The sequence below is a fragment of the Rattus norvegicus genome, chromosome 1 (genome assembly GCF_021556685.1).
Source record: "Rattus norvegicus strain SHRSP/BbbUtx chromosome 1, alternate assembly SHRSP_T2T, whole genome shotgun sequence".
Lineage (NCBI taxonomy): Eukaryota > Metazoa > Chordata > Mammalia > Rodentia > Muridae > Rattus > Rattus norvegicus.
The window spans coordinates 88,941,300-88,951,938 of NC_141534.1; the positions used below are offsets into that span (position 1 = coordinate 88,941,300).

General features: G+C 47.3%; 1 protein-coding gene and 1 pseudogene across 1 annotated transcript; both read left to right on the plus strand.

The window, feature by feature from the left end:
* The first annotated feature begins 316 nt into the window (after window positions 1-316).
* On the plus strand, window positions 317-3,462 carry Rpl28-ps12 (ribosomal protein L28, pseudogene 12; annotated as a pseudogene).
* Window positions 3,463-6,434: 2,972 nt separating this feature from the next.
* Pnma8c (PNMA family member 8C) lies at window positions 6,435-8,886 on the plus strand. The gene is given in 1 exon segment (NM_001401819.1): window positions 6,435-8,886. A coding segment is annotated over 1 exon segment (615 nt). The 5' UTR covers window positions 6,435-6,976; the 3' UTR covers window positions 7,592-8,886.
* The last annotated feature ends 1,753 nt before the right edge of the window (window positions 8,887-10,639 follow it).

A 10,639-nucleotide genomic window follows, 5' to 3' on the forward strand; every position in this document is an offset into this window, starting at 1 on the left:
ACTTAAGGGTTCTTTGGAAAGTCAGTTGTGTCAGATTTCGCTAAAACAGCCAGGTGAAACAACATTTCGATGAAGCAGACACAGGTGAAAGGATGTTTGGCTGAGGGAGACTCAAGAAGGAATGTTTTGCTGACGCAGACACAGGTGAAAGGATACTCTGCTAAAGCATTCATTGAGTCAGTGCCTCTCAATCAAACCCAGAACTGACCGATAGTCTTTGTGATCAGCTTGCTCCACTGATCCTCTGTCTCTGCCTTCCAAGGCCAGAATTCCAGGCAGATCACCACATCTATCCAGATTTATGTGTGTCTTAGGCATGCTGGCAGGGTACTCCCTTTAACCAACAAGTCATTTCCCAAGCCCTGACTCTGCTTTTCAAACAAGCTTAAGATTCTTCTTGGACTGGAGAGACGGTTTAGCAGTTAGGAGCACTGACTGCTCTTCCAGAGGTCCTGAGTTCAATTCCCAGCAACCACATGGTGGCTCACAACCATCTGTAATGGGATCTGATGCCCTCTTCTGGTGTGTCTGAGGACAGTGACAGTGTACTCATATAAATATAATAAATATTAAAAAAATGATTCCCCCCCATTTGTCTTGATTCTTCCACCTCTATCTGACAGGACAGGGCCTCAGTCCTGTGGGCCTGGGCCATTTCCACACTTCTGCCACACCCTCTCCCTCCAAGATCTCATCCAATGGCAGGTTGTAAAGCACCTATCACGTGACAATGACTTCTGACTTCAAACCTGCTTCCTTTCAGGCCTCTGAAACAGGAGTTCATATGCCTCCCTCCATTTAATTTTATGACCCCTTCCCCCAATGGAATTCTTCATCCCCTAGCTTCCTCCTCCCTATTCCAAGTACCCGTGCTAATTCATTGGCACTCAAGTCAAAAAGCAGACCTTGAGGGAAAATGTACGTTTTTAAAAGACTAGTGCTGCGTGACCTTATATAACCTCACAGGGCAAGGGGCACCGAGCCACATGCTCCTGTTGAACTCTGACCTTACAAGATTCTGTTTTGCTTGAGGCAGGGTCTCTCTAGATAGCCTTGGCTGTCCCAAGACCCACCATGTATGTGGGAAAACCTCGCTAATTAAGGTTGAAGTTCACCATGACCTGAAAGCCTCTGTGCTCGTTACAACATGGAGGACTCCCCTCACTGGTGTGGATTTTTTCTTCTCTGACCTTATCTGAGGAATTTGAAGTACACACACACACACACACACACACACACACACACACACAAACACACCTCCACCTGAGGAATGTCATGTAGCCTTAGATGGATTACAGGATCAATTTCCTTTCTCCCGATAGCCCCTGTTCAGACAGTGCCTGAGATTCCTGAAAGGTTCCCCCACACCAGTGGCATCTCAGTGCCCTCAGCCCTCAGCCCTCAGCCCTCAGCCGATGACCTTTGCCCTTCCTGGATGTTCCTACCTTCAGTCCCCAAAACTTCACAAGCCTTGAATTCCCAAGGTAAAGTTGATCTGCTGTCTTACAGGTGGTCCCAGTGTGGTCATTCACCATACATATTCACAGGGGTTCTGGACTTCCCACTCGTCCTCTCGGCTCCCTTTGCACTCATAGACCATATCAGCCGGCAATCCATGAAGTCAGGGAGAACCATATGTGTAGAGCAGACTGGTCTCAGATTCACAGAGAGCCCTGCCTCTGCCTCCCAAGCACTGTGATTAAAGGCATGTGTTACCATGCAAGATTTTTTTTTCTGGGTGGTACTAGCACGTGTCTTTAAATCCCAGCACTCAGAAGGCAGAAGCAGGCAGATCTCTGAGTTCGAGGCCAGCCTGCTGTACATAGAGTGTTCCAGGACAGACAGGGCCACAAAGAGACTCTGTCCTGAAAAAAAAATATATATATATATGTGTGTGTGTGTGTGTGTGTGTGTGTGTGTGTGTATATATATATATATATATATATATATATATATATATATATATAAAATTTCCTTTCTCCATTCCTTTTTCATTCCTCTTTTCCCTATTCCCTCCGGTCTTCATTAGTAGTTGTTTCTCTTTTAAGGTCTGCCAGTCTTTCTGTCTTTTCCCAACCCTCCTCCCCACCCTGTAGAGTGTGTGTGTGCATGTGCATGGTTCTTGGAAGCAGAAGAGGACATTGGACCGCCTGGAGCTGGAGTTGTAAATGGTAGTCAGCCATCTGATGTGTGAGTTGGGAACTATATTTAGGTTCTTTGGGGGAGCAGAAAGCTGAGCCATCTCTCCAGGCCTCTTCTCACTTTTTTTTTTCTTTTGTGTTTTTGAGGATGGAACCTAGGGTCTTACACATACTCAGAGTTTGACCACTGAGCCACACCCCCCAGCCCCTCACTGGGGGATTCTAGGCAGGGGCTCTCCAAGTGAGTCAAACCACAAGTCAACAAAAAACAAAAAATAAAAACTGAAAAAAAACAAAACAACTTTTTGTCTCCAGCCGCCGCAGGGAGAGGAGTGCCGCCGGGTCCACGCATCTGCAATGGATGGTCGTTCGGAACTGCTCCAGTTTCTTGTTCAAGAGGAATACGCAGAGGTACAGCATGGAGCCCAGTAATCTGAAGGCCGGAAACTCCTTTCGCTACAACGAGCTAATTCGCTGCAAGACCGTAGGAGTGGAGCCTGCAGCTGATGACAAAGGGGTGGTGGTGGTTATGAAATGAAGATCCTGTCAGCGAAAACCTGCCGCTTCTTACGTGAGGACCACCATCAACAAGAATGCTCAGACTACCCTCTGCAGCGTCAGGCACATGATCTGAAAGAACAAGTACCGCCCTGATCTGACTATGGCGGCCATCCGCAGGGCCAGTGCCATCTTTCGAAGTCAGAAGCCTGTGGTGAAGAGGAAACGAACCCGCCCCACCAAGAACTCCAGAGCCCCACACCCCAGAAGCAATAAAGAGTCCACTGACTTGTTCAACCACCTCAAAAACAAAAACAAAACAAAACAAAAAAACCCCCCAAAACAAACAAACAAAAAACCCCCAAACCTTTCCTGACAAATATTGTGGTATCTACCTCAGTCCCAGAATTCAGTAGGCTAAGGCAATCGGATCCCAAGTTTCAGGCTAACTTAGGCTATACAATGAGTCTCTGTCTCGAACAACAACGAAACCTCTTTCCTCCATAGGCATACAGTCTCAGATACGTTGTTATAGTAATATAGACCAACGTAGCGTCATTATAATTGTGGTCTAGAGTACAGTAGGCTGCATATTTCCAGGAGGGACAGAGACCTCAGCCTTAGATCATGTGCTAAAAGATTCAAGAAGCATGGTTCATAGTTAGATCTGAGAAAGAACAGCAAAAGAATTAGCAAGGAGGAGCCATGACTGTGGGGACTAGAGGCGAGAGGATTGTATACCTGGAAAGACACCGACTAGAAAGAACCAGTAGAAAGAACAATAAACCACTGCGCGCTAACTTCTCCAGGGTTACTGAATTGAAGCCCCGCCCAGTCACACACCCCCACTTCCTGTCCCTATAAAGGACAGCAACATGTTTTCCAGGCTCCCTGAGCCCGACCAGTATTCACTCCATACCAGGGCCACACTCTCCCACACTCTCCTCTCCCCGCCCTATAAACATACAGAGCAAGTCTGTCATAACCACGAGACTGGGCTACTAAATGCATAGTTTGTCCCATCTGGATGCTCATGTATGCTCAGCACGACACACTCAGCCCAGTGAAAGGTAACTTCTCAGTAAGCATCGGTCTGTCAAATAAATGGACCATTCTGTTGCTGGCTCCTCAGTTTTGAATGTGCCAAAAAAAAAACAAACAAAAAAATACCAAAAACCAGGGCCATGCAGTCAAGCGTCAAGGACTCCAAAACCCCATAGTAAATATTACAGGTCAGCGTTTTTTTTTTTTTTTCTTCTTTTCTTTTTTTCGGAGCTGGGGACCGAACCCAGGGCCTTGCGCTTGCTAGGCAAGCGCTCTACCACTGAGCTAAATCCCCAACCCCACGGGTCAGCGTTTTTAAGTTTAATTTTTTTTTTTGTTTTGAATGAGAACCTATCTCTTTGTTACAATGCTATACATGGAGACATGGAAATGAAGCTGGGTGGGGCTGGAGAGATGGCTCACTAACTAAGAACGATCCTTGCTCCTTCCCAGGACCCAAGTTCAGTCCCCGGGATTCATATCAGTCAGCTCACAACCGCCTGCAGCTGCAGTTTCTGGGGATCTGACATCTTTCTTCTGGCCTCCTGTGTGCCTGCACGTGTGTGGCACACACAGGCATACATATAAAAATAAAGCTCGAAGGCGATCCTTTTAAGTACACATGCTTTTATTTTTTTACTTAATTTAAAAAGGGATTTATCTATCGTGATTGATGTGAGTTATAGGTGGTTGTGAGGTGCTATCTGGGTGCTGGGAACGGAATCTGGGTCCTCTGCAAGAAAGAAGAAGCGCTTTTTTAAAAAAGATTTTATTTTATTTATTATATATAAGTATGCTGTAGCTGTCCTCAGACACACCAGAAGAGGGCATCAGATCTCATTACAGATGGTTGTGAGCCACCATATGGTTGCTGGGATTTAAACTCAGGACCTCCGGAAGAGCAGTCGGAGCTCTTAACTGCTGACCCGTCTTTACAGCCCTTTCTCATACTCTTTTTGTGTGTGTGTGTGTGTGTGTGTGTGTGTGTGTGTGTGACTCTTGTATAGAAGCCAGGGCTTGAAGGGTATTAAGCAAATGCTCTACCACTGAGCCCCGCCCCCAGCCCTGTGTCTTTGAACTTGAGAAGGGTAGTGTGTTCACAGGACTAGATGCACACTAGGCTTCCCATGTTGAATAAACAGTCGGTTTATATTCAGTACAATTACTTTTAAAATATTTTAATATTTATTTTTACTTGAGTGAGTATGTGTGTGTATCTACCTATGTGGGTACCTGAAGAGACCAGGGAAGGCATCAGATCTCTGAAACTGGAGTTAATTTATTATTATTATTCTTGGGTTTTTCCTCCAGACAGGATTTCTCTGTGTAACAGCCTTTGCTATCCCAGGACTCTCTTTGTAGACCAGGCTGGCCTCGAACTCACAGAGATCCACCTGCACTTGCCTCCCAAGTGCTGGGATTAAAGGCACATGCCATCACCGCCCAGCACAAGCAGTTAGGTTTTTAATATTTGTTAATTTAGTACCAATCTCACTATGTATCCTTTGCTAGACTGGAACTTGCTTTGTGGATCTGGCTATGTAAACTGGGCTGGGGTTGGGGATTTAGCTCAGTGGTAGAGCGCTTGCCTAGGAAGCGCAAGGCCCTGGGTTCGGTCCCCAGCTCCAGAAAAAAAAAAACAAAAAAACAAAACAAACAAAAAAAAAAACTGGGCTGACTTTGAACTCACAAAGATCAACCTTCTTTCTGAGTGCTAGGATAAAGGTGTTTGGCACCACCCTTGGCTACAGGTACTTAAGAGCTACCGCGTGGGTGCTCTGAACCAAACCCAGGTCCACTGCAAGAGTAGTCAGTGCTCTAAACCACTGAGCCATCTCTCCAGCTCCACCTCCTGATTTCTCCCAGGATCTGAGTTCAGTTAGAAGTTTTCATGAGGGTCGGCTCACAACTGTAATTCTAGTTCCAGGGGATCCAACGTCCTCATCTGATCTCCATGGCACCAGGCATGCATGTGGCAAACAGACTATATCAGACATAATATATAAAAAAATTCAAAAAATATTTTTAAAAATAACTTTGCACCTGTTTATATTTACATGACCCCACCTGTTATTTTATTCAGGAAGTATCCATGTTTGTTGCTGTCTGTTACACTCTGTTGACTTTAACATTACTGCTCAGGCAGGAGTGTTTCTCAGTTGGTAGACGCTTGCCTGGCATGCTAGGGACCTAGTTTCCATCCCCAGAGCTAAATAGACCAGCCACCTTGGTGCAGGCATGTGGTAGCCCTGGATCTTGAGAAGCGGAGGCAGGAGGATCAGAAGTCCAAAGTTCTAGTTATATAGCAAATTCAAGACTAGCCTGGGAGATGAGATCTCAGGGGAGAAAGAAAGAAAGAAAGAAAGAAAGAAAGAAAGAAAGAAAGAAAGAAAGAAACTTGTAGTGATGCTTAAATTCTCTGAATTGGCTTGTGGGTACCCTTCAAGCTGGCTTCTGTGTTCTAATCGGTTTTGTCCTTGTTCTTTGACTGTACTGACATCTAACTTTCTGAATCCTCTCGACATCTCAGGCTTACTTTATATCTTCTTTGCGCCCCTGCCCATGCTCTGCCTGGAATCCTCTCCTTTCTCAAATGAGAAAGGTATGGGGCGCTGACCCTTCACTTCCAAGAACGCCTCGATGCCTTGGTCTCTGATTTCAAAGCAGCAAGATCTGCCAATGGCGGAGGTGATGCTCTGGCGGTTGCCATGGTGACCACAGGGCTTCAGCGCACAGGGACGCTATGACGTCATTGCCGGAGCAAGTGCAGCCGCTACTGTCACATCCTGGTCTTTAACTCTGTCACAGGGCACAGGGCGACCTCTGAGCGAGCAGTAAGAGGCGACCTACTCCACCTCCCCAGTCTCTCTGACACTCACGAGGTTGGCAGCAGCAGGTAGGAAGACCAGCGGCCGGCCTCGGGTCCACAGAGATTGCCAAGGCCACCGGCAGTGCGGGGGGCGGGGGAGTCTGCATCTTCAAACTCTCCTTGGAGCAGCCTTGCCTAAGACCTGGGAGACAAGGCCACCTAACTCCAATTCCGTGGCTGACGTGAGTCTAGTGAGTCTAGCAAGAGTGAGCTCGCAGGGAGCAGAGGGCAGGCTGCAGACGGCTGCGGGTGGTCCCCTTAAATGAATTGGACCAATTGGGTCTATCAGTCGCCTCACCCGTGAGGCCTTGTTTTCTCGTCGCCCTTGGAAAGAGATCTCGGCATCCTGGATCCTTCTGTGGGTTCTCGAGGCAGCTCCACAGCGCAGCAGCGCGCGTACAGCTGCCTCAAGGAGTTGGGCAAGATGGTATTTGGAGTTCAGGACATTGCATTGTTAGAACATGGTTGCAAGGCCTTGGAGGTAGACAGTTACAAGTCCTTGATGATCCTGGGGATCCCGGAGGACTGTAGCCACCAAGAATTTGAAGACATCATACGGGTCCCTCTCAAACCGCTGGGCAAGTTTGAAGTGGCTGGGAAGGCCTTTCTGGAGGAGGACAGATCCAGGGCAGCTATCATTAAACTGACAGAAGACCTCAATTACGATGTGGTCCCCAGGGAGATCAAAGGCAAGGGTGGTATGTGGAGAGTGGTCTACATGCCCAAATGGCAGGACATCGAATTCCTCACCAAACTCAATTTGTTCCTGCGGAGAGAGGGCAGGACTGTAGAGGATGTGGCCCGAATCCTCAGGCAGGAGCTGTGTCCCACCACACTAGGTCTCGGAGAGCTACCTCCCAGGAAGTGCTGCCTGTCTCCACAAGGGGAGAAAGCAGACAAGGGGGCCATCCTCAAGGAGGTCAGTGTGATCTCTCTGGAGGACCCAGAGAAGGAAGGCAAGCCTGAAGAAGGAAAGAAGGGCAAGAAGAAAAACAAGAAAACTCGGCGCCGACAGCAGGCTTCTGATAGGAAGCTGTAAGTTAAGTTGGATGAGTGTGTATTGGGGGGGAGGGGTGTGCTAAGGGAGGGTGGGAGTGACCTGAGTGGGTTGGGGTGACTGTGGATAGGAGGTGGTGGACCAGTGGGTGGGTGGTTTTTGAGCCGGAAAGATTATCGCTTGAGTGTGGTACATGTGAGGAAAGCCTGTTTGTTTTGCTCAGTCCCGAGGACTGAGCTAGGGCCTTGAGCATGCTACACAAGTGCTCGATCGCTGAACCATGAACCCGGACCCTCACTAGGAGATTCTAGGCAATGAGCTGTATCCGCAATCTAAGCCTAGTACTTCCCAACTTGTAGGCTGGTTTAGTAGGTGTAGCCCCATCTGCTTGAGTGGTTTTCTGTTCACTTCCTATTTGTCTATTTCACATCCATTATATTCCAGAATGGTACTTGGATCTTGGAATAAAAAGAGAGAAAACGTTGACAAAAATCCCTGTCTGTGACACTTATGATATCATCTAAGATAACATCTAAGTGTTTTCATTTAAGCAAATTTAGATAAAGTTGAGGGATTGTATGTGATTGAGTGCTGACACTTTATTCATTCAGACAACGAAAATCTCCTGAGCATCAATAATGTGCCAGGTACGGGACGTACCGTCAATGATTCTTAGCCTTGCCCTCGTGGCTCTAATTCTGTATCTGAGGAATTGTGGGGTAATGTTTGAGACTGTGCAAGGAACATGGAAGTGTGTGTGTGTGTGTGTGTGTGTGTGTGTGTGTGTGTAGTATTGCTTGAGCGAAGGAGAGAAACTTCTGACTGAGAAGGGTCCCAGTGACTTGTAGAAAACTTCTAGCAACTTTGAGGCCAGCAGGACCAGCCCCACAATGGGAGCCAAATCCGAGACAGTGCTTGTGACTGTTGCTATAGAGACATGTGCCTGCTAGCCATTGCCTGCACAGAAGATCCCCAATGGCAAGCTTTTGAAAGTGTTTGGCCAGACTTGCCGAAACTGGAACTGACCCTGGAAGGACTTGTCATGAAGAAAATGTCTTTCTGGGAACGGGTCACCATTCTTCCGGCACGATCACCAGAGACTGCAAGTTGAAGACAGTTCATAAACCATGGTGGACACAAGGTGCTCACCATCTCCACTGGGGACCTTGCTGATCTGTATGTGTCCCTAAATGGTGGTGATTGTTTAGTACATGGTGACTCCTTTACTGAAAGGAGAGTCAGGATGACACCCTTGGTGCCTTGGGTAAGCATGTAGGTCTCCCCTAATTAAATCCTAGGAATCATGACTTGTAGGGGAAAGGCACACTCTTTTCTAAAGAGAAAAAAAAAAAAAGAGAGAGAGACCAGACTTCTGAGAGAGGAAGAGGGAGAGAGACAGAGACAGAGACAGAGAGACAGAGAGAGACAGAGACAGAGACAGAGACAGAGAGACAGACAGACACACACATAGAGGACAAACAGAGACTAAGCTAGCCATGATGGCCCATGCAATCTCAGTATTTGAGATGTGGAGGCAGGAGATCAAGGGTTTGAGGCCACATGGTACTCTGTCTCAGAGTCCTCAAGTCTATTAACTGATAATCACACGAGGGTGAGGAGGAGGGAAAGCGTCTGGAATATTGTACAAAGATCTTGAGCCCACAGAGCTCCAGAGAAACCAGGAATGTTAAGCACACGGGGCTGTCTTTCCAACGGGAAAGATAATAAACCTGTTCTTCTAACCAGAAAGCTGAGAACTGGAAGCTGTGATCTGCGTTATCTGTTGGTCCAGGCCATATTAAGCTCCCACAACCAGGACCAGAGGTGGCTAGTAGCCCGGATGACCTCTACACTATCTGTGTGACCTAGACCAGGGCAGAGCCTTCCTTAGGCCCTTAAGCTCCTACAGGTAGCACATCCCCAGAACCCCTCTTCCTGGAAGATACGAAAGGCACCCTGAATTGAGTTTCAATGTAATTACGCTTCCTTGTGCAGCGAGGGTTGTATTACACCAGGAAACTCTTTTCCAGATGATAAACTGGGCTTAAATACACCAGGAACAAACCGTCTGTTATTAGACTTCCCGAAGTCTGATCCAGGTTGAGGAAATCCATCTGCACTGGGTTTTTACTGTTATCCCTTCTCCCTGCTCACTTCTGTGTCTCGGCACCTGCCCCTTCTGAGAAACCATTCCTGTGGAATCCAGTTGTGGGTGAATGGAGAGAATCTCTTCTGGAGCACCTACAAACTTCCACTACGTCAAGAGGGACCTGCGAGGGCTCTAGGTGAATTGCATTTCAGAAATGTAATTTGTGTACATACAAAATTCAATGTTTTAAGACCAAGTCTTGTTATGTAGCCTATGTTGTCTGGAACTTACTATGTACCCAAGGCTGGCCTTTATTTAGCTCACGATCCTCCTGCCTCAGTATCCCTCAGATAGTAATTACAGGCTTGCACTACCTATGCCTATGTGATTTTTCTATTATCTTATAACATGGAGAACCCTCTGTATCTTTCTGTTTGTTTTCGGACACTGTAGCCCTGCAAGCATCAAACTCACTTAATCTCCCAGCCTCAGATCGGTGGTCAAGAAGCTTCTGGCTCTACAGGCTGGTGAGAGGATGAAGCCAGTTTATCCCTCAGGGCCCTGGGAGCCCGACCACATGAGTTTGATTCCCCAGGTCTCTGTGGTGGAAGGGACTCCATATGAGAGTCATGGCATGGGCACCCACCCCAACACAGACTCACACACACCACATACCACAGCACACACACACACACTCTCACACTCACACACACTCACACACACTCACACACATACACACACCACACATACACACACAGTCTCACACACACACCACACACCACATACCACACACACACACACACACCACACACACACACACCACATACAGGCACACACACCACACACACCACACACACACACACACACACACACACACACACACACACACACGGACACACATAAACACACACACACCACACACACACACACACACACACACACACACACACACACACACACTAAGTCTAATTTTAGATAAGGAAGAGGTCCTTGGCTCTCTA